The following is a 24143-nucleotide window of genomic DNA, read 5'->3' on the forward strand; positions in this document are numbered from 1 at the left end:
TAGCGAATTTGTCAATGCCAATGGTGTTCAAGTGGTGCTGCAGTTGTTTTGGAATTGCACCCAAGGTGCCTATGACTATTGGTACTACCCTTGCTTGCTTTTGCCACAGTCTTTCTATTTCTATTTGTAGGTCTTTGTATTTTGTTGTTGTTATTATTATTATTATTATTATTATTATTATTATTATTATTATTATTATTATTGTGGATCATCGCATAGTCAGCCAGATGTTCAGACTGGATTTGGCATTTTTGTCTACCTATCGAGTCCTTCCCAAGGACCTGGGATAGGCAGATGTGGATGTTTGAATTGATGGTATTACAGATCTCGTCGCAGGATGGAAGCAGTTCCTAGTAAGGCCGCCTTTTGCAATTGACTAAAGGCGAATTTGTCAATGCCAATGATGGTGTTCAAGTGGTGCTCCAGTTGTTTTGGGATTGCACCCAAGGAGCCTATGACTATTGGCACTACCCTTGCTATTCTTCCTCTTCTTCTTCTTCTTCTTCTTCTTCTTCTTCTTCTTCTTCTTCTTCTTCTTCTTCTTCTTCTTCTTCTTCTTCTTCTTCTTCTTCTTCTTCTTCTTCTTCTTCTTCTTCTTCTTTACTATTACTATTTCTATTACTATTCTCTTCCTCTTTTCCTCCTTCTCCTTCTCCTCTTCTCCTTCTTCTCCTCCTTCCTCCTCCTCTTCTCCTTCTCCTTCATTATTATTATTATTACTATTACTATTATTATTTCTTCTCCTTCTTCTTCTCCTCCTTCCCCCTATTCCTCCTCCTCCTCCTCTTCTCCTTCTTCTACTCCTCTTCTCCTCCTCCTTCCCCCTCTTCCTCCTCCTCCTCTTCTCCTTCCCCTCCTCCTCCTCCTCTTCTCCTTCTCCTCCTCCTTCATTCTTCTTCTCGGTGTTTTGATCAGAGGCTCAGTAAACCAACCTATAATAATGGGTATTGGAAACACAAAGTCACGTACACATTAATTTATTATTCAGCTTGTTTCCTTTTTTCACAGATCCCTCTAATCTGGAGATCCTGGGGAGCCAGCCATGGAGAGCGCCTACTTGAGGAAAAGCCTGGGCACCTGCCTGGCTGAAGGCCTTGCTGAAATTGCGGAACATCGGCCCGCAGATCCTGTCTTGTACCTGGCCCACTGGATTTACAAGTACAAGAAGAACATGATTGAGGAACTGCAGGTGGGATTTCGGCTTCTAGTCTCCTTTTGGGGGTTCTGCAGAATTCTGAATGCCCCTCGGGCTTCCTGCAGTTTCACAGAGTGGACGGTTTTTGAGAGCTGACTCTGTGCTCCTTGTTCTTTCAAGTCCTGAAAACAGTTTTTGTCCTTTCACATCGATAGTCAGAGTTCTCATGCTCCTGATTCAGCAGGATTGTGAACTCCTGGGCTTGAGATCTTTCAAGGGGAAAGGTAGTATCTCATAACCCTTTGTCCCCTTCCCTTCCCTTTCCTCTCTTTTTCTTTCCTTTCCTTTCCCTTCCCCTTCTCTTCTCTTCCCTTCAGCTTTTCATTCTTCCTTTCATTCTTCCTTTATTTCACCTTCCCTTCCCTTCATCTTTTCCTTCCTTCTTTCATTCTTCCTTTATTTTCCTTTCCGTCTACTCTTCTTTTTCCTTCCTTCCTTCCTTCCTTCCTCTTTCTTTCTTTCTTTCTTTCTTTCTTTCTTTCTTTCTTTCTTTCTTTCTTTCTTTTTCTTTCTTTCTTTCTCTCTCTCTTTTCTTTCCTTTTCTTTCTTTCCTTCTTTCCTCTTTCTTTCTTTCTTTCTTTCTTTCTTTCTTTCTTTCTCTCCCTCTCTCTCTCTCTCGTTGTTTCTTTCTTTCTTTCTCTCTCTCTTTTCTTTCTTTTTCTTTCTTTCCTTCTTTCCTTTTTCTTTCTTTCTTTCTTTCTTTCTTTCTTTCTTTCTTTCTTTTTCTTTCTTTCTTTCTTTCTTTCTCTCCCTCTCCCTCTCTCTCTCTCTCCTTCCTTTCTTTCTTTCTTTCTTTCTTTCTTTCTTTCTTTCTTTCTTTCTTTCTTTCTTTCTTTCTTCCCATACCATAAATACATTGTAGGTGAGATGAGGGGGGCTTAACACATTTTCTTTCAATCTCACCTGAGGTGAAAGGAAGGGAATTTTGCTACTCAGGCTCCAAGCCCCAGCCAAGCATTAAATAATGTTCTTTGCTTCTTATTCTTGGTGTTTTGAGGATGGGAAAAAGAAAAACAGAGGAAGAAAGTCAAGAGGATTGGGGGCTGCCTACAAACTCCTTTTGAAATACGGATGGGATCCCTCCTTTTGCCTATATGTGGCCAGTTTGGGGCTCCTGGAAAGTAGAACCGACGTCTTTTCTGCTCTTCTTTTTTTCCCATTCTTCTTTACTCTATTGGTATGCAGGGCTGGCCTTGAGTTCCCTCGACTTCCACCCACAAAACCCACTTTTCTAAAAGGCCCTGCAGTTGTGGGAGCTGTCAAACGTTTGTTTTATTGCACTCCTAGAGGAAATTGGACAGGGAAGAACTGGAGCGAGAGCGCGAGGAGGCTCAAAAGGAAGTGGAAATGCTGGAAAAAATGAAAGAAGAAGAACTTCTGATTCAACAAAAGCTGGAAGTAGAGAAACAGGTACGGCGCTCTTTTTTTTATTTAAAAAAAAAAGATGTACGTATTTGCGTGATAATTGCGGCTTAGTCTTCTGATTATATATATTTAGGCCGTGGGTCTAAAATGCCACGTTCCCCGATTGAAAACATTTCGTTCTGCAGGGTTGACTTTGCAAACATCCACTGAACTCTCTTCTTAAAGTGAATCGGTTCCCTATGTCATATCTCAAGGCAAATTAGCCTCCCAAAGCTGGTTCATAAATGTAAAATATAAATGTTGTTATTGTGTCCAGGTATGCCTAGCAGAACAATTACAGTTACCTCTTTTTACTCTGAAATCATGCTGCCTATCTGAGCCTACGTCATGTGGCTTAAAGACACACGCATTTCAAAGAACTAAACATTTTATAATAATAATAATAATAAAGTTGGAAGGACGTTGGAGGTCATCTAGTCCAACTCCCTGCTCAGGCAGGAAACCCTATATCATTTCAGACAAATGGCTGTTCAGTCTCTTCTTAAAAACTTCCAGTGTTGGAGCATTCACTGCTTCTGAAGATAGGTTGTTCCACTGGTTAATTGTTCTAACTGTCGGGAAGTTTCTCCTTAGTTCTAGGTTGCTTTTCTCCTTCATTAGTTTCCATCCATTGCTTCTTGTCCTGCCTTCTGTGCTTTGGAGAATAGTTTGACTCCCTCTTCTTTGGGGCAGCCCCTGAGATATTGGAACACTGCCATCATGCCCCCCCTCATCCTTCTCTTCATTAAACTAGACATACCCAATTCCAGCAACTATTCCTTATACGTTTTAGCCTCCAGTCCTCTAATCATCTTTGTTTCTCTTCTCTGTACTCTTTCTAGAGTCTCAACATCTTTTTTACAGTCTCAACATCTTTTTAAATCTATTATTATTTACCATTTATTGACCGTTCATTTTATTTGTTCATTCATTGATTCCCTGTTTACTCCCATATATCGGGGTTGGGAGAACTTTGTTAAATGTGAAGCTGCTGTCTAAGGTTAAGAGTTTAGAGAAGTAGAAAAGTAAAGATACAGTTAGATCATTGTTGCTTTCAGTAGATGCAGCCTGGCTATATGTAATTACATCAGCTAAACCCAACTAACCACCTTGAAAAATCCAGAGCTTGTATTATGGTTCAGAGAGCTGAAATTCATCCGGTCACTGTGTTTTAAAAATGTATCTACAGTCTATGACTTAGTGATGCTGTTTAAAACAGAGGTTCATTGTTCCTGGCCACATTAAAATACTTTCTTCCTCTAATTTTTGAAAGACCAGAAAAGCATATCAATTTTTTTTGGGGGGGGGGGTTGTTGTCAATAAAGCATCCTATTCTGAGGCAGGTTATGGAAAATTTAGGAAAGCGATTGGTGGATATCCTGGCTTTATTTACTTTGACAATCAAAATCACTAGAGAGATGGAACAATATCCATACCTTACCATGGAAAAGGCAAGTTTTAACCTATAACTAAATTAAGGGGCTTTGTTGTTGTTAGCTGCGAAGTCGTGTCCGACCCACTGCGACCCCATGGGCCACGTTCCTCCAGGCCTTCCTGTCCTCTATCATCTTCTGGAGTCCATTCAAGCTTCAGTGACTCCATCCAGCCACCTCATTCTCTGTTGTCCCCTTCTTCTCTTGCCCTCCATCTTTCCCAGCATCAGGCTCTTCTCCAGTGAGTCCTTCCTTCTCATTAGGTGGCCAAAGTACTTGAGTTTCAACTTCAGGATCTGGCCTTCTAAACAGCAGTGGGGGTTGATCTCCTCTAGGACTGACCAGTTTGATCGCCTTGCAGTCCAGGGGACTCGCAGGAGTCTTCTCCAGCACCATTGATAAAAACTTGCTTTGATCTTGTACAAATATTCTGCAGGGATGTGTCCAAGCTAGTTTTGGACATGAGTTTAGCATTACTTAGATCAGTGGTTCTCAACCTTTTTAATGCCGCGACCCCCAACCGGTCGTAAGTCGAGGACTACTCAACCAGTCGTAAGTCGAGGACTACTCACCTGGTGCAGCACCGTTTGCAGAATGGGACTTTTGGCGGGCTCAGCAGGGCAGAGACAGCCTGGACAATTCCTATTGGCTTTTGAAAGCCAATAGAATTAGACTCTATTCAAGAGAGACTATTCTATTGGCTTTCAAAAGCCAATAAAATAAAAGGGAGTAGCACAGCTAAGGAAAAGGGGAAAAAAAATGGCGGACTGCGTTGTTTGGCGACCCCCGTGAAATGGTTGTTCGACCCCAAATGGGGTCCCGACCCACAGGTTGAGAACCACTGACATAGATAAAGTGTTCTTTGAGATCATCACTCTGCGGGAACAGGACTAAACTGTGATTAAGCCTCCACAAAAAGGCAAATTCTTCTTTCAAAGGAAACAGCATAGTTCTTCTCCATCCCCAGTTCTGGCTTAGAACGAATTGTGGATCTCATAGCTGTTTGCCTGCAGGTGTCTCATTGCCCAACTAGGTATCAAAGTTTTGCGGGAATCCAGAGTTGGCACCAACACGTCTTTTCACTTTTGTTTGCCTGCCGTGCCTTCAAGTGACTGTCAGAGAAAAGACGTGGCAGATCCACATCAGATACATAAGAAAATACATTATGATGAGACTGAATTGATGGATCTCAACCAGAGACACTCCTGGCCACTTTTGGTTTTGCTAATTTTCAAAGCCTGGTCATTTTCATCTCTTGTTCTCTAGCCAGGATTTTTATTCTGCGGGAGAAGGGGGTCTCTTTCCTTACATCCTGGATAAATTTCTGGAATGGGAATAAGAGCAGAAGAAGCAACAGATCACCCCTATCTTTCTGCCCTTCCTCCATATATGTACGCATCCAGATCCAAGGACTAGCGCTCTATCAAACCAGTGCTGGTCCCATTTTGCCAGTCAGAAAGATCTAAGCAGCCCTTCTCACCCACCAGATGTCTCTTGGAAGCTGGGGGTCTGGCCTCTACTACAGTGCAAGTCAAAATAGCTTTGATGGATAACTGAGCCGCTGGAGAAAAAGGAGTGCATCTATACCAGCCCAATGTAGCCAAGAAGAGCTGGGCAGATCTTAGCCTTTGACGATGTGTCATTAGTGACACGAGACAGGACATTTATATGGCAGCATGACTGTCACGAAAAATGGGGAAAGCAGAATTTTAAAATTGGAACGGCTAACGATGACCAAGAACTGCCTCTGCGTTGGAATAGAAATAAGTGAAAGCAGTGCTGCAGCTGCCAAAAAAGCCAACGCAGTGCTAGGCTGCATTAACAGAGGGATAGAATCAAGATCACGGGAAGTCTTAATACCACTCTACAAGGCCTTGGTAAGGCCACACTTTGAATATGGCATCCAGTTTTGGTCACCACGATGTAAAAAAGATGTTGAGACTCTAGAAAGAGTGCAGAGAAGAGCAACAAAGATGATCAGGGGACTGGAGGCTAAAGCATACGAAGAATAGTTGCTGGAATTGGGTATGTCTAGTTTAATGAAGAGAAGAACTAGGGGTGACATGATATCAGTGTTCCACTATCTCAGGGGTTGCCACAAAGAAGAGGAAGTCAAGCTATTTTCCAAAGCACCTGAAGGCAGGAGAAGAAGCAACGGATGGAAACTCATCAAGGAAAGAAGCAACCTAGAACTAAGGAGAAATTTCTTGACAATTAGAACAATAAATCAGTGGAACAACCTCCCTCCAAAAGTTGTGAATACTCCAACACTGGAAGTTTTTAAGAAGAGATTGGACGATTTGTCTGAAACGGTATAGGGGGTTGGACTAGAAAACCTCCAAGGTCGCTTCCAACTCTGTTATTCTATTCTATTCTATTCTATTCTATTCTATTCTATTCTATTCTATTCTATTCTATTCTATTCTATTCTGTTCTAATTTTATTCTATTCTATTCTCTGTTCTAATTCTATTCTATTCTATTCTATTCTATTCTATTCTATTCTATTCTATTCTATTCTATTCTATTCCATTCCATTCCATTCCATTCCATTCCACTCCACTCCACTCCACTCCATTCCATTCCATTCCATTCCACTCCACTCCACTCCGTATTCTATTCTATTCTATTCTATTCTATTCTATTCTATTCTATTCTATTCTATTCTATTCTATTCTATTCCATTTCATTCTATTCTATTCTCTGTTCTAATTCTATTCTATTCTATTCTATTCTATTCTGTTCTAATTCTATTCTATTCTATTCTATTCTATTCTATTCTATTCTATTCTATTCTATTCTGTTCTATTCTGTTCTATTCTGTTCTAATTCTATTCTATTCTATTCTATTCTATTCTATTCTATTCTATTCTATTCTATTCTATTCCACTCCACTCCACTCCACTCCACTCCACTCCATTCCATTCCATTCCATTCCATTCCACTCCGTATTCTATTCTATTCTATTCTATTCTATTCTATTCTATTCTATTCTATTCTATTCTATTCTATTCTATTCTATTCTATTCCATTCCATTCCATTCTATTCTCTGTTCTAATTCTATTCTATTCCATCATTATTAACATCATGAGGATGTGTCTTTCACAAATACTTAGCAAGGGATCCTCTGTGCCATGATCAGAAGGAGGAGTACCAAGTCTCTCTTCCATTACACTCAGAATTTAGTTTCGGGGCTCCCATCTCTCTTTTCATGTCTGTGTCCCCTTTCCACCATATGTCCCCCCCCCGTGGTGTGCAACAGGCATACCCCTCCTTTGAACCGAAGTGGCCCCAAGCCAGTGACTCTTTGCTGACTGAAACACTTGCATGAAATGGTTGCAGGCCCAGATGGAGCGAGAGCAGGGGGATCGGGAGAGGATGGAGCGAGACCGGGCCGAGGAGCTCCTGCAGGAGCAGAAACGACAGGCAGAGCTGGAGGTAAGAGAAGTGCGCCTCACCCATGTTTTAGCCCCCCCAAGAAAGATACTTGGAGGAACCAGATGAGTTCACCAGAGGCAGCCTCAGTGAGGAGAGAGAAAAAATGCCGACGCCTTGATGTGATTTTGTGTTCAATATGAGGCCCGTATGTTATGGCCCGCTTCCCCTTCGTTGAAAGAGAAGGATGGAGAAAGCCCGCCCCTCAGTTGATACCTCGGCCCAGTGACACCACTGCCGAGGAGAATCTTTTTTTTTTCTCCGTGCTGGTTGGATTGTATGTTCCATCGTCCCCAGCTTCTAGCGACCATCAAATGAATGTTTGTTCCAGGCGAAGATTGCCGCTGAAAAGGAGGCGGCCTCAAAGACTTTGGCTGAGCTAACTGACAAATATGGAGCTCCTCACCTCAGTCGGGTTGAAGAGATCGATGAAATGGAGCAATCTGAAGTAAGTAAAATGACTCTATCCCGGCCTGTCCCCTCTCCCCCGTCTCTCTTCTCTCCCTCCCTCTTTCTTCTCTCTCTCTCTCTTCGTCTCTCCCTCCCTCCCTCCCTCCTCTCTTTTCTCCCTCCCTCCCTCTTCTCTCTCCCTCCCTCCCTCCCTCTCTCCTCTCCCTCCCTCTTCTCTCTCTCTTCCTCTCTCTCCTCCCTTCCTATCTCTTTTCTCCCTCCCTCCTCCCCTCCCTCTCCTGTCTCTCTCCTCTCTCTCCCTCTCCCTAGCTCCTCTTTTCTCCCTCCCTCCCTCACTCCTTCCCTCTCTTCTCTCTCTTCGTCCCTCCCTCCCTCCCTATCTCCTCTCTTTTCTCCCTCCCTCTTCTCTCTCCTCTCCCTCCCTCTTCTCTCTCTTCCTCTCTCTCTTCCTCCCTCCCTCTCCTCTCTTTTCTCCCTCCCTCTTCTCTCTCTCTCCCTCCCTCCCTCTCTCCTCTCCCTCCCTCCCTCCCTCCCTCCCTCCCTATCTCTTTTCTCCCTCCCTCCTTCCCTCCCTCTGTCCTGTCTCTCTCCTCTCTCTCCCTCTCCCTATCTCCTCTTTTCTCCCTCCCTCCTCTTCTCTCTCTCCCTCTCTCCCTCCCTCTCTTCTCCCTCCTTCTTTCTCTTCCTCTCTCCCCCTCCCTATCTACTCTTTTTTCTCCCTCTCTCCTTCCCTCCCTCTCTCCTGTCTCTGTCCTCTCTCCTCTCTCCCTCTCCCTATCTCCTCTTTTCTCCCTCCCTCCCTCCCTCCTTCCCTCTCTCTTCTCTCTCTCTGTCTCTCTCTGTCTCTCCCCCTCTCCTCTCCCTCCCTTTCTTCTCTCTCTCCCTCTCTCTCTCTCCCTCTTTCTTCTCTCTCCCTGCCTTTCTTTCTTCTTTCCCTCCCTCCCTCTCTCTTCTCTCTCTTCCTCTCTTTCCCCCTCCCTCCCTCCCTTCCTCCCTCCCTATCTCTCTTTTTTCATTGGGTTGGCATCAAAACACTTCAGTGAAATAAATAAACAATCAGGTGGCTTTGCTGGGTTTTACAAATTCCACTAGTCCTACAAACTTGCTTCAGTCTTTCTCCCCTTTCTCTCTCTCTCTCTCCCTCTCCCCCCCCCTATTTTTTTAGCATGCCTTGACTACTGTACCCGACTCGGAGGAAGAACAATAAATCTGTTCCTGTAGATTCCAGAAAATGTCACGATTTTCCGGCAAACACCAGATGAAACACATCAAGGAGACTTAGAATAAGTTAATACAGTTAAGCGAATTGAAATTTAAAAAAAAAACACATTAAAATTTAGCCTAACACGGTTCAGGTTTTATTTTTCCTTATTGGAAGATATAAGGATATCATAGTGAGAATATGATAAAGTCTTCTTAGAGTCGATCTCAAATCTAAGCAGAGCTTCTGAGACTCGTTTTCAACTTTAAGAGGTGAGTTAATGTGTTCATGTAATTGTGGTGTCCCCTGGTGCTCTCTGAGCTGAGTTATTTTCCTGCAGATGTTTCATTACCCAACTAGGTAACACCATCAGCGTTAGAAGGGAGTGGGTTTGCGGAGTGGAGGAGGAGGAGGAGGAGGGTTGTGGGGTCCCTGGTGCTCTCTGCACTGGATTGTTTTCTTGCAGACGTTTCATTACCCAACTAGGTGACACCATCAGCGCTAGAAGGGATTGGGGTTTGCAGAGTGGAGGAGAAAATGAAGGAGCAGGTTGAGGAGAAGGAGAAGGAGGAGGAGGAGGGGGGAGGAGGACGAGGAAGAGGGATTGTGGTGTCCCTGGTGCTGTCTGAGCTGGGTTGTTTTCTTGCAGACGTTTCATTACCCAAATGGGTAACATCATCAGTGCTGGACTTGATCTCCCACACACAGAAAAGCAGATCACATGCTGTCCAAAGAACTGGTTCTTCTGTCAAAATGGTCCTACCCTTGGAAAGTTTCTCCCTCTCCCCTCTCATTTATTCCAGACCCACCTTGGAGTAACCACAAAGTCCCACCTTAAGGACTCCTTATGCCTAAGCAATGGGGTGGGGGAAGAACTCTTCAAACCAAGACGACAAAATTAGAGCTGCCCTAGCAGATAATTGGAGAAAAGCCAACCAGGATGAATTTGCCAAAACCTCTGTTTTGGCACCCCTACCTGCCCTGCACACCTGGATGGGGCGTTTTGGAGAAGGACCAAACATTATCAGGTTACAATTAGGAGACCTTCTTGGGCACTTGTATCAACATGCAAATGTATAGATCGGTTATCCCTCCTTCCCCTCCAACTTACTCCACCACTGATCTTGCTAAACCTGAGGTGTTCTGCAGGGGACCACTGCAAAGAATGCATTGGTAGTCATGTGTCTCTCACAGCTGTTGCCATCTGACCAGGATGAAAGCTGATCTGGAGCCCAGAATAAGCCTTGAATTCAATGAAGGTGTTTAAGCAACCCCACTGACCTCAAGAACAGGAATCCATGCGGTGCTATAAATAAAGTGGAGGCAGTAGAGGCAGCTACCAATACTTACCAATACCCTCCTTCCTTTCCTTCTTTCCTCCCTCCCTCCCTCTTTCCTTCCTTCCTTCCTTCCTTCCTTCCTTCCTTCCTCCTTCCTTCCTTCCTCTCTTTCTTTCTTTCTCTCTCTCTCCCTTCCTTCCTTCCTTTCTTTTTATTTATTTCTTTCTTTCTTCCTTCCTCCTTTCTTTCTTTTCTTTCTTTCTTCTTTCTTTCTTCCTTCCTTCCTTCCTTCCTCCCTTTCTTCTTTCTTTCTTTCTTTCTTTCTTTTTCTTTCTTTCTCTTTCTTTCATGCTTTCTCTCTTTCCCTTCCTTCTTTCCTTCCTTCCTTCCTCTTTCTTTCTTTCTTTCCCTTTCTTTTTTTTCTTTCTTTCTTTTCCTCCCTCCCTCCCTCCCTCCCTTTCTTCCTTCCTTCCTTCCTTCCTTCCTTCCTTTTTATTTCTTTCTTCCTTCCTTCCTCCCTTCCTCCCTCCCTCTCTTTCCTTTCTTTCTTTCTTCTTTCTTTCTTTCTTTCTTTCTTTCTTTCTTTCTTTCTTTCTTTCTTTCTTTCTTTTTTCTCCTTCCTTCCTTCCTTCCTTCCTTCCTTCCTTCCTTCCTTCCTTCCTTCCTTCCTTCCTTCCTTCCTTCCTTCCTTCTTTCCCTTTCCTCCCTCCCTCCCTCCCTCCCTCCAGTGGTGGGATTCAAATAGGTGAACAACCAGTTCTCTGTGTGGATGCCACTTCCGGAAGTCCATTCTGGACCTGGGCAACACAAAATGAGCTGCCAAAAGTGGTGCGAACCGGCTGAATCCCACCACTGTCTACACCCGTACACACGATGGTTTGCTCCTTGGATCTGACGGTTGAGATTTTGTGTCGCTTAGTTCTGGATCTTTGGCTGAGGTAAGAGGGCTGCACTTTGCTCATTGATGGTTATGAAGGCTCTCCAACTGGCTGAGCGCCACCAAGATGGGTGGGAGTCTCTCTGCGAGGGGACGTGGTCAACCAATGGCAAGGATGATCAGCCTGGGTGAGCGTGCCCGATTGTCCCCACTGACTCCAGGTTCATCTGGAGGACAACGATGTTTTTGTCCTTGAAGGGGAAAGGGAAACTTTGATAAACAATGTCCTTTGGCCTACAGGAAGCATTTAACTCTTTCCACTATTTTCCCACTTGGGACGATTGGATTAGTGCAACCAGTTTTTGTTTCACAGAGTGGTGAAAAGTAGCATTAGGCCTTCTTGGAGAAACTCTGAATTTGTCTCTCTTAGAAGGGCAGCAAAGCAACAGAATGACAGAGTTGGAAGGGACCTTGGAGGTCTTCTAGTCCATCCCCCTGCTCAGGCAGGAAACCCTATACAACTTCAGATAAAGTGTAATCTAATCTCTTCTTAAAAACTTCCAGTGTAGGAGTGTTCACAAATTCTAGAGGCAGGTTGTTCCACTGGTTAATTGTTCTCACTATTAGGAACTTTCTCCTTAGTTCCAGATTGCTTCTCTCTTTGGTTAGTTTCCATCCATTGCTTCTTGTCCTGCCTTCAGCTGCTTTGGAGAAGAGCTTGACTCCCTCTTCTCTTTGACAGTCCTTCAAATATTGGAACACTGCTATCATGTCACGCCTTATCCTTCTTTTCACTGATTGGACGATTTGTTTGAAATGGTATAAGGGGTTGGACTAGAAGACCTCCAAGGTCCCTTCCAACTCTGTTATTCTATTCTATTCTATTCTATTCTATTCTATTCTATTCTATTCTATTCTATTCTATTCTATTCTATTCTATTCTATTCTATTCCATTCCATTTCCTCCTCCTCCTCCTCCTTCTTTCTATTATTATTATTATTATTATTATTATTATTATTATTACTACTATTGATCATCACACAGTCAGCCAGATGTTCAGACTGGATTTGGCATTTTTGTCTACCTATCGAGTCCTTCCCAAGGACCTGGGATAGGCAAATGTGGATGTTTGATGGTATCACAGATCTCGTTGCAGGATGGAAGCAGTTCCTAGTAAGGCTGCCTTTTGCAATTGACTAATGGCGAATTTGTCAATGCCGATGATGGTGTTCAAGTGGTGCTCCAGTTGTTTTGGGATTGCACCCAAGGCACCTATTACTATTGGTACTATTATTATTATTATGATGATGATGATGATGATGATGATGATGACTACAATCATTCATTTTGTGACCAAAGTTACAATAGTATTGAAAAGAGGGATATATGACCGTTTTTCCACACTTACGACCATTGCAGCATCCCCTTGGTCATGTGACCAAAATTCTGCATCTATATATAATAGGACCTTTAATACAGTAAGCAGAGCTTTATCTTATGGTTTTGATGTTCTTCCTCTGCTCCCTCTGATCTTCCTCGGATTCTGATAGGATTTTGTTTTGCAATGCTGGGAATTTAAGCACGGTTCAGATACTGGACAGAGGGTTGAAATCCCTCCGGGAGTGGCAACGAGATTCTTCTTCTACTTACTTCTACATGGCTGGGTCAGAAAGTGCCTAGTAATTTGGGGGATTAGTCGAGCATTCAGAGATAATTCAAAGCGTCAGTGAGTGCATGGGGGAAAAAATGAAAAAGTTTAACAGCCAAGGCTGAAAACCCTTGACAAAGTCAAAACCGATACACAAATATTCACTGCCCCCTTTGGGACAGAAATAACTCAATTTTGCAAATATTTCAGCAAACATAAATGGGGTGGAAGGGGGGCTATCAGCTCTCCAAGCAAGGAGTGATCCAGAATAGCCCACTTGCCACCCACGGATCACCTACACTTTATTTTGCAGAAAGCAAAAGCAGAGCTGGAAACTCTGACCGAACAGCCCGCACACAGACACGTGGCAGAGATGAGAGGAATGCAGTTTGGGATAGGCAAATATGGAGCTGAAGCAATTAGAGGGTGTCAACTGGTTAAAAGAAAAAAGAAAAGAAAAGAAAAGAAAAAAAGGTGGATTGCAGCCAATAAATGGAAATACCGCAGGCGTCATCAGAAGAAGATGCAAATAGAATTAGCGTGAGCTTATTTGAACACACTAGCTCTAAGAATTACTTGGATTTAAGCTGGAAAATTTTTAGGAAAAAAATAAATACATAAATAAATGTGAAGCCAAGCCCAGGAGAGGAAGTCCTTGAGTTACAACTACAACCCAGCCCAAATTTTGATCACGTGACCGTGGGGAGGCTGCAACGGCCATAAGTGTGGAAAAACGATCCCTAAATGAATGTTTGTTGGTCAAAGACTACGTTCATGTGCTCAAGACGGTAGAGATTGCATACTCTTGTTTTTACCTATTGGCCTTCCCTCCAGAGTGATTCCATGTAGGAAGTTTTTGTTCTGGACCCCGACAACACAGTCATCTGCCAAAATCTCTTTTTCAACAGGGAGCTAGACTTTTTGACCTTGAAGATGTATGTCTGTATCTATGTCCATGTCTATGTTGTCTACGTCTACGTTGTCTATGTCTATGTATACAGTATGTATATGTCTATATGTCTATGTTTATGTCTATGTTGTCTATGTCTATGTATACAGTATGCACTTCCAATTTGATGCGGGAGAAAACCCGAATAACCAAAGACCTACATACAAACACCCGCGAAAACCTCAGAAAACATATATATATATACACAGTGTATATATATATATATATATATATATATATATATATATATATATATATATATATATATATTGTATATATATACAATATGTGTATGTGTATATGTATATATATACAGTATGTAGATGTAGATAGTAGTATGGCTAAAATTGTGGAAACCTTTTGGGAAAAGTGTACAGTAGAAATGCCACCTTTGGTTACGTTTCCACCCATTTTTCTTCCAATTTCTTTATAACTGTAGCCTTGTTCACTTAATAATACTATTTTACATCGCTTTCTGTGTGACCAGTCAACTCTTTGCACCATGAATTTAATTTTATCACGTTTTACAAGCTCACTAAATGAAAGAACACCAAAAAACCCAACCAACTTGATAGCTATCACATAGCACACTGACAAATGTCCTCCTCTCAGCTTCAATACATGACATCCATCACTGGATCCTACTGTGATCTGATTGGCTCATTGCCAAAACAAGATGACATCCGATTGGCTGTCTAAACACTCATGCTCATTGGCTACAATCAGATGAAGGAAAGCTACCTGAGATCAACCTAAGCAAGTTGTGCTTCCTTTTTTCTAGTTATTTGGCTATAACCTTTCATAGAATACAGTACAGATAATTGAACAAACTTTGTTGCATTATATTCTCGATTAAATTATCTTACCATTGATATATAATTTTATGGTACTGCTCTCCAAAAAAGTGGTGTTCTTAGCCATCAAACCTCAAAAATATACTTTTCCCAAAAGTTTTCCACATTTTTGGCTGCTACTGTGTATGTATGTGTATATGTATATGTATACACTATGTAGATGTAGATGTATGACATGCCTGTTATTTAATCCCAAGTTTTAACATGTTGAGAGCAGACAGTGTAATAAAGAATTGGGCTCCAGTTCGATCTTAATTTAGAGATAAATTCTTTCCAACTGAGTCTACGGAATAATTAGGGAGGGACTATAAATGGTGACCAAGGCAATGGGAAAAAAAAAACAGGACCTAGAAATGCTGCAGAAATAAAAATTGTCATGTATATAAAGGTGCTTTTTCAAAAGGCAGCTGGACTTTCTATGTTTTGTTTTGTTTTTTCTTGAAGACATTTCGCTTCTCCTCCAAGAAGCAAAAAACATCTTCAAGAAAAAAAAAACACACACCAGAAAGTCCATCTTTAATATTTATATGTTACTTATATGGAAGGGTGTAGAGCAGTGGTTCTCCACCTGTGGGTCGGGACCCCATTTGGGGTCGAACGACCATTTCACGGGGGTCGCCAAACAACGCAGTCCACCATTTTTTTCCCCCTTTTCCTTAGCTGTGCTACTTCCTTTTATTCTATTGGCTTTTGAAAGCCAATAGAATAGACTCTCTTGAATAGAGTCTAATTCTATTGGCTTTCAAAAGCCAATAGGAATTGTCCAGGCTGTCTCTGCACTGCTGAGCCCGCCAAAAGTCCCATTCTGCAAACGGTGCTGCACCAGTTGAGTAGTCCTCGACTTACGACCGGTTGAGTAGTCCTCGACTTATGACCGGTTGGGGGTCGCGGCATTAAAAAGGTTGAGAACCACTGGTGTAGAGGTCTATGCATATCTTGTATAGAGGATGGTTAAATGTGTGTTGTGTAGGCGTACACTTTGAGAGCAAGCAACTACATTTCATTTTTAATGTGTGCCGTGGTGCCCACAGTAAAAAATGACAGTAAAGGTTCTCTTCCTCCTCCTCCTCCTCCTCCTCCTCCTCCTCCTCCTCCTCCTCCATCTGTCTTTTGGGGAAAAAAAGCATTTTTGGGACAACCATGATGTGGATGACTGAGAATCTTCTCCTTCCTCTCCAGCCAAAGTTAAGTAAAATGCAACAGTGGTTTGACATCTGCTTGGATCATAAATGTCCACCTGGAATGCAGAAGCTTTCACGGATGGAGGAAGGAACAGCCGGGGTGAAAAGTGAAACGGGCTTTGCAGGGGAACACCAAAATAAATCTGATGTCAAACAATTTCTGGACTGGAAGCCTCGCCTCCCAGGAATGTTGGGGAGGAGCTGTCCAACCGCTTCTTTCCATTTCCCCCCACCTCCCAAGCAGGGTTTTCCCCACCAGTAATTGGCTGGATTGGAACACACCTCTTTGGTTCATGATTATCTCCCTTCCACGTTGTTTTTGCCACTGGGAGCAAAGAGAGAGAGAGAGAGAGAGAGAGACAGAGACAGAGACAGAGGCAGACACACACACACACAAAGAGAGAGAGAGAGAGAGAGAGAGAGAGAGAGAGAGAGAGAGAGAGAGAGAGAGAGAGAGAGAGAGAGAGAGAATGAGGAGCCAAAGAGGAAGAAAGGGAGTGGGTGGATTTGTTTATTCAGTTGAGAACTGCAAACTTACATGTTTTGGGGTGACCGTTTTTTTTGCAGAGGGATCATTGACTAAACACGTGGCCGCCCTTGGGACATCTGCAGGCCACTTGATTGGAGATACTGGATTCGCACTGAGGACATTCCAGGTTGCTTAGATCAGCAGGAGAGCAATTCTGGAAGGGGAAAAAAAAAAGGTGCCTGCTTGCCAAAGCTTGCCTACTCAATTCACAAGACAGACCCTTCTCTATGGGGTCTCCACTCTGGGAAATAATAATAATAAAGTTGGAAGGGACCTTGGGGGTCATCTAGTCCAACCCCCTGCTCAGGCAGGAATCCCTACACCATTTCAGATAAATGGCTGTCCAGTCTCTTCTTAAAAACTTCCAGTGTTGGAGCATTCACCGCTTCTGGAGGCAGGTTGTTCCACTGATTAATTGTTCTAACTGTCAAGAAGTTTATCCTTAGTTCTAGGTTGCTTCTCTCCTTGGTTAGTTTCCATCCGTTGCTTCTTCTCCTGCCCTCAGGTGCTTTGGAGAATAGCTTGACTCCCTCTCCTTTGGGGCAGCCCCTGAGATATTGGAACGCTGCTATCATGTCCTCCCCTCGTACTTCTCTTCATTAAACTAGACATACCCAATTCCAGTAACCATTCCTTATATATTTTAGCCTGCAGACTTCTAATCCTCTTTGTTGCTCTTCTCTGTACTCTTTCTAGAGTCTCAGCGTCTTTTTTACATCGTGGCGACCAAAACTGGATGCCGGATTCCAAGTGTGGCCTTCCCAAGGCCTTGTAAAGTGGTATTAATACTTCATGTGATCTTGATTCTGTGCCTCTGTTAATGCAGCCTAGGACTGTATTGGCTTGTTTGGTAGCTGCAGCACATGGCTGGCTCCTATTTAAGTGATTGTCCACCAGGATTCCCAAGATCCCCCTCACAGATACTGGCATCAAGTCAAGTTTCACCCAGTTTGTACCTATAAAGGCCATAGCACTCTTTTTCTGTTGAGTATTTTATTCCTCTGTTCCTACAATGCAAGAACATCTGTCAGTGAAAATCAGTCCTCAGCCCAACACTGAAAGATATCCTGGAAGGCTTTCAATGTGAATTAAGTAACATGCTGAATGAACACAAAACTTTTACAGGTTTTTCCAGCTTTGCTTCTTTTTGGAAAGGGAGGCACATTCCAGACCGATCTGGACCTTGGGAGTAAAAGCCGCGATCAGCGCCTAAATTAAATTAAATTTCCTCAATGCAAATAGGCACCTTAGCACTTAGAAAGGTTAAGAGTTTCCATTTGATGGAATTTCAGTTCCAGTCCCAAAGCCCCCTTCCCCTCCCCCAAAGTTATAAATATATTCTAAACCTGGCATCCATTAAAAACCGTTCTTCCTTGCCATCATCGTCCCGTAGGTCAGTGGTTCTTAACCTTTTTGAACGAATCGCCCCCTTGAGCCAATGAGGAAGTTGTCATCGCCTCCCTCCCCCAACATAACCTCTCAATCACAACATGGGAAATAATTCTTCAATTTATGCAACCCCCCTTTTTTTTGTTTTCTTTAAAATTGTCATCAGGACATATCGATGCAAATAATTTATTTCCAGTCTTTTTCCCATATCTCAACTGTGTGAAAAAGTTTGGTGCCACCCGTCACTTTATTCCCAAACTTCGTGATACATGTATTTTATTATTATCTTATTTATTCAAGACACTTCAACGTAATGACCACTGAAAATAAAATTCATTTGCAAGAAAGTGAAATGCCCAAAAGAAAAACAGTAACATTTAATGATTGAATTACAAGTGAAATTTAAGACGCAAAAAGAAATATAAAAAGGGTAGAGGCTGCTGCGCAACGCGCATGAAGATAAGTGATGCGCATTCATATATGTACGGCGTTCTGTACTGAAGCTAGCTGGAGGAATATTTGAAAACACAATTCAATCCACTAATAGCGAGCGATCTGATGTTTTTGTACGACAGATATACAGCGATTCACTGTATGAAAAAGTCTTAAGAGTGTCCCCAAAACTTCTCGCTCCATTGCCCCCATATCACCCCCTTTTCGTTCCTTCACCCCCATGTTGCCCCTTTTCATTCCATCGCCCCCTTGAAAAATGAAATTGCCCCCTGGGGGGCAATATCGCCCAGGTTAAAAACCACTGCCTTAGGTAAGCTACAGTGGCAATAAAAAGTCAGACTAAAACTTATATGTCAAGAGAAGAAAATATTTGTAGCTGAGGATTGAACTGTGGGGTCTTTGATGCTCTCTGAGCCTGTTTGTTTCCTTGCGGACATTTCATTACCCAACTAGGTAACCTCATCAGTGCTAGAAGGGAGTGAGGGAGAAGGAGGAGGAGGAGGAGGAGAGAAGAAGAAGAAGAAGAAGAAGAAGAAGAAGAAGAAGAAGAAGAAGAAGAAGAAGAAGAAGAAGAAGAGGAGGAGGAGGAGGAGGAGGAGAAAAAGAAGAAAGAAGAAGAAGAAGGAGAAGAAGAAGAAGAAGAAGAAGAAGAAGAAGAAGAAGAAGAAGAAGAAGAAGAAGAAAGAAGAAGAAGAGGAGGAGAAAAAGAAGAAAGAAGAAAGAAGAAGAAGAAGAAGAAGAAGAAGAAGAAGAAGAAGAAGAAGAAGAAGAAGAAGAAGAAGAAGAAGAAGAAGAAGAAGAAGAAGAAGACAAAGACAACTGTGGGGTCCTTGGTGCTCTCTGAGCTTGGTTGCTTCCTTGCAGACATTTCATGGCCCAGCTAGGTAACGTCATCAGTGCCCGGAAGGAGTGGAGTTGTATAAATCTTTAATAAAACTTTCTGGTTCATCTGAATTCTCTTTGCCTTGCATTTCCCAATTCCCTCAGATTTATGAATGCATTCGTTTGCAGCTCGGGTTTTCCTCCCTTTGCGCTTGTGGAAAAGGAGTTTTCCATTCGTGGGGCGGATGTTTTTTTTTTTTTTTTTTTTGGGGGGGGGAAACTACTCCAGGCAAGATTCGAATCCCCTCGCGGGGCTCCCATTCGAAACTCTGTCAAAGAGACGCTCGGAGAGAAAACAGGACTCTCTTAACTCCGGAAGCATCACGTCCGCGTCCCCCCCAAATCCGGACATCCTACACAACCCCCCCGCCCCCCCAGATCCTTGAACTTCGCCTCGGGGCCGCCCGTGACCTTGCTGCTCCGTTTCCCCCCCCCCCAGTTGCATCAGCCGGGCGCTTCAAGCGACAAGAATTGCCGTGCCAAAACCACGCGCTCCACTGAATCGTACCCAAGCCCAACACCAACCCGCGGGCCGGTGGGTGGCGAGAGAGAGCGGGGACTCCTTCTTCTCTTTTGCGCCCTCCTCCAAGCAGGGGAGGGGAGGACGCAGGCGGCAGGAACCGGCCCGCATCCTTTCATCCTTTGCAAAAAAATAAAATACAAATAAAAAAAAAAAAAACAACCCACCCGGGGATGGAGACAGGGGCGCAATGTTGGGAGCCAGCAGAGCGCGCGGCTGCTGCTTTTTTTTGGATTCTGATTCTTATGTTGTCCTCCTCTTCCCCACGCGTGGCCGAGCTTCTCCCTTTCTCCCCCCCCCCGCCGGAGAATGGGCTCTTCCGTGCTCCTCACATGATGAGCGAGGCACTTTCGCTTTTCCATATATAGAGGCCAGGCGGTGTGACAGCTCCCGCGAGGGCGGAGAGCAAGAGGAAGGTGGATAGGACGGCGCGCTTTTACGCAGCCAGCCAGCTGGAACCTGGAAAAGCTCCGCGCGCCTGGCCGGGATTCAGCGCCGCTCGCCCGTCCTGCCTTGAGAGGTCGTCCACTTCTTTCCTTCTTTCCTCCGAGACCCAGCCGGCCCCCCACCCAACCCCGTTCCTGCCCAAAAGAAACCCCCCACCCCCCCCCCCCCAGAATCCATCATGAATGGGACTTTAGATTGCCTCCAGGACCATACGCTGAACGAAGAGCAAGGGGCGTTCATGTTCACTTCGGAATCCGTCGGGGAAGGCCATCCAGGTAAGGCTTTGCTGGAAGTCCTACGCTCCAGGTGGATGGGGGGGGGGGATGTCAGAGGTCTCCTTCCCCACAAGTAGATCTCCAGATTTTTTTTTTTTTTTAAGAAGAAGGTTTTCAACAACCCTGGAGAGTTTTTAAGGAGAGATGAGATCGGGTCTCCTTCTTGGATTAGAAGACCTCCAAGATGCCTTCCAACTCTTGTTAGTCTACTGTCTTGACCACGTTTGTGATCCTCTCTCCGGTCAGCCATAGTCCTGATTTCTTCGTCTTTGGCACATGGGCCTTGAAACCTGGGTAGTAGTACAGGGTGCCTTCAGAGCAGGTGGACATGAGCCAAGAACAGTTACACCTTGTTTACCTGAGAGGGCAGGTTTATCCGGGCGGGCAAGACTCACAGAAAACAGCAGTTCAGGGTAGAGAATGGCACTCAGGTCTCCAGTCCTGCTCATTCCTTGGGTTGATTTCAATTGACACTGATTCTCGTCTAGAGGTGTAGAACGTCGTCGCTCCCAAGACTTCTGCTGAAACCAATAAGGGTGGGATCTGTTTATGGTAAACCCTAGAGCCATATTAAGGGGTTGGGGGGGGGGTGGAAAGGTGAAGGAAATCTATTTTCTCATATCTTTGGGAGGAGGCTGTGGAGAAGAACAACCTATTCTTTCTGCTTCACCGTATCTGGAGGGTTGGGGGTGTTTTGTTTTTGTTTTTGCTCCTCATGTTTTATTGTTAAGGATCCATGTTGCTAAAATGTCCATGTTGCTAAAAAAAAAAAAAAAAAAGACAGGAAGGAAAGGGAAGGAGACAGCCTTGCATCTTCTCCTGAACGTGGCCTCCTGGATTTCTTCCTTGTAAAACTCGGTCACGAAACAGCCATTGCCCAAAGCAGCTGCGCTACATATTACTCCCAGTTCCCCCCTGTCCTTTTAATCACCGTGAGTAGCGAGATAGCAAATAAAGAGGACCGCTGGCTCATCTCATATTTTTCTCATAAATTGTAAAAGCCAGCTAGATTGTTTGCTTACCACTACCGTAGTAGTAGTACTACTACAGGGTTCCTTCTTGAGCAGGCCTGCAAAAGGCAGCTTGCCAAACTTTGTGTACTGATACTGCAGCCCAGTTTATTTTACTCTGCTAAGCATGGAGAGACAAAGTACATGCTTCCAGTGGATGGAAATAACTCCGTGTTCTTCATGCAGAAGGCCAGGCTATATCAGAGCTACGTTGTACTTAGATTTCATGTTTAGGATTGTGAGCTTGTGAGATAATTTAGGGATTTCCTTTTGGGTGTATGAATAGCTGCTATTCTTTTTTGTTAATGTCATCTAACATTTTTGGGGAGGGGGTTATCATTCTGTGGCCCTTTACAGGGTGGGAGAAGTAGAACCTGGCTGATAGTTTTTCCCCACCAGGAGCTGATTTGGACATTGAAGCTCTGACAGTTTTTCATTTCTGATATTTTCTTGGAGCAAAGAATGGCTAGGTTGGATCTGAGCAGGTTCGGTTGTCCTCTCACCCAGTGAACAGCAACATAGAATAGAATAGAATAGAATATGGAATGAAATAGAATAGAATATAGAATATAGAATATAGAATATAGAATAGAATAGAATAGAATAGAATAGAATAGAATAGAATAGAATAATGATAATAGACTAGACTAGAATAATGAGAATAGACTAGACTACACTAGAATATAGAATATAGAATAGAATAATGATAATAGAATAATGATAATAGCATAGACTAGACTAGACTAGAATAATGATAATAGACTAGACTAGACTAGAATATAGAATAGAATAGAATAACGATAATAGAATAATGATAATAGCATAGAATAGAATAAAATGATAATAGACTAGAATAGAATAATGATAATAGACTAGACTAGACTATAGAATAGAATAATGATAATAGAATAGAATAGAATAGAATAGAATAATGATAACAGACTAGACTAGACTAGAATAATGATAATAGAATAGAATAGAATAATGATAATAGATTAGACTAGGCTATAGAATAGAATAGAATAGAATAGAATAGAATAGAATAGAATAGAATAGAATGGAATAGAATGGAATAATGATAATAGAATAGAATAATGATAATAGACTAGACTAGATTAGAATAATGATAATAGAATAGAATAATGATAATATAGACCAGAATAGACTAGAATAATGAGAATAGAATAGAATAGAATAGAATAGAATAGAATGGAATGGAATGGAATGGAATGGAATGGACTGGACTGGACTGGACTGGACTGGACTGGAATAGAATAGAATAGAATAGAATAGAATAGAATAGAATAGAATAGAATAGAATAGAATTCTTTATTGGCCAAGTGTGATTGGGCACACAAGGAATTTGTCTCCGATGCATAACCTCACAGTGTACACACATGCAACAACAAAGTGATAGGTCATAGATCAGGGGTATCAAACTCGCAACGTGCTGTGCCGTGACATCTCACAACTTTTTCACCATTGCCGGCAACGGAGTGGGCACGATTTCACTATCATCGTTCATAAATCATAGTCATTTGATTTAAGTTTTAACAGAAGAAAAAAAATCTTCTGGTGTAACTCACCTCCTGGCACAAAACACAGGTCGTCCCCGTCTTATGGCCACGGCTGAGCCCAAAATTGACGTCGCTAAGCAGGACCCTCGTTCAGCGGGTTTTGTCCCATTTTACGACCTCGCTTGCCCAAACCGTTAAGCGAAATTGCTGCTGTTGTTCAAAGTTAGTGACAGGGAAAGTTAAGGGAATCCGACTTTTCCTCCCCTTTGCCTTTGCTTGCCAGAAGATCACAAAAGAGGATCACGTGACTCCTGGGACACTGTGCAACCATCATAAGTACGAGTCAGTTGCCAAGCATTTGAATTTTGATCATGTGACCACGGGGATGCTGCGACGGTCGTAAGTGTGGGGAAACGCTTGTAAGTCGCTTTTTTTCAGCGCCGTCATAACTTTGAACAGTCACTAAATGAACTGTTGTAAGTCAAGGACTGCCTTTATCTTCCTGCTGGGTCAGAAGCAGCTGAGATGATGACCTGAATTATCATTGAGGAGATGCTTCGAGTTTCAGTTTTGGACCTAAGAGTTTTCGGGGATTGATCCATTTCTCAGAAAGGAAATAGACTGAAAATTATTGGCTAAAAATCCCTGGGATGTCTTCTGCCAGCCAAATTTAACTTTTTTTTTTGCTTTCTTTCCCTACACAAATGGGACCCTTTGAAACAGCCCAAGAGGGGAAACAAACACAATTTATAGTAGTGGTCAAAATTGTGGAGACTTTTTGAGGAAAGCGTACAGTAGAAATGCCACCTTTGGTTAAGTTTCCACCATTTTTTTTTCTTCCAATTTCTTTATAACTGTAGCCTTGTTCACTTAATAATACTATTTTACATCGCTTTCTGGACGACCAATCAACCCTTTGCACCATGACTTTAATTTTATTACATTTTACAAGCTCACTAAATGAAAGAACGCAAAAGAACCCAACCAACTTGATAGCAATCACATAACACACTGACAAAGGTCCTCCTCTCAGCTCCAATACATGAACATCAATAACTGAATCCTACTGTGATCTGATTGGCTCATGGCCAAAACAAGATGACACCTGATTGGCTCTCTAAACACTCACACTCATTGGCTACCATCAGATGAAGGAAAGCTACCTGAGATCAACCTAAGCAAATTGTGCTTCCTTTTTCTGGTTATTTGGCTATAACATTTCATAGAATACAGTACAGATAATTGAACACAC

The 24143-nt window shown here is 43.0% G+C and overlaps 2 protein-coding genes and 1 long non-coding RNA gene across 5 annotated transcripts in view; 2 read left to right on the forward strand and 1 right to left on the reverse strand.

Annotated features, from left to right (window-relative positions):
• The window catches only part of LOC120306812 (DPY30 domain-containing protein 1-like), a 10550-nt gene extending 1322 nt beyond the window's left edge, over positions 1-9228 (forward strand). For both annotated transcript variants that reach the window (XM_039340723.1, XM_039340724.1), the window contains exons 2-6: positions 1009-1189; positions 2483-2605; positions 7375-7470; positions 7799-7915; positions 9044-9228. In XM_039340723.1, coding sequence (XP_039196657.1) covers positions 1043-1189; positions 2483-2605; positions 7375-7470; positions 7799-7915; positions 9044-9085 — 525 coding nt within the window. In that variant the 5' untranslated portion in view covers positions 1009-1042 and the 3' untranslated portion in view covers positions 9086-9228. The remainder of the gene's footprint in view (positions 1-1008; positions 1190-2482; positions 2606-7374; positions 7471-7798; positions 7916-9043) is intronic.
• Positions 9229-11119: 1891 nt separating this feature from the next.
• Positions 11120-24143, forward strand: part of LOC120306813 (S-adenosylmethionine synthase) — a 38226-nt gene continuing 25202 nt past the window's right edge. The window contains exon 1 of one of the 2 annotated variants that reach the window (XM_039340726.1): positions 11120-11297. Coding sequence is in view for 1 of the 2 variants with exons in the window: in XM_039340725.1 (XP_039196659.1) it covers positions 20268-20364 (97 nt within the window). In the remaining variant the exon portion in view is untranslated. Of the gene's footprint in view, positions 11298-20209; positions 20365-24143 lie in introns of those variants that run through there. The other variant, XM_039340725.1, reaches the window with a different exon arrangement.
• Positions 11308-19928, reverse strand: LOC120306814. Its single transcript, XR_005556395.1, has 3 exons — positions 19810-19928; positions 16408-16552; positions 11308-11487 (listed from the first exon to the last, which is right to left on the reverse strand). It is a non-coding gene; the product is annotated as an uncharacterized LOC120306814 (long non-coding RNA).

Source organism: Crotalus tigris, unplaced genomic scaffold (assembly GCF_016545835.1).
Source record: "Crotalus tigris isolate CLP2741 ecotype Arizona unplaced genomic scaffold, ASM1654583v1 scf7180000017753.6788120, whole genome shotgun sequence".
NCBI classification, from domain to species: Eukaryota; Metazoa; Chordata; class Lepidosauria; order Squamata; family Viperidae; genus Crotalus; species Crotalus tigris.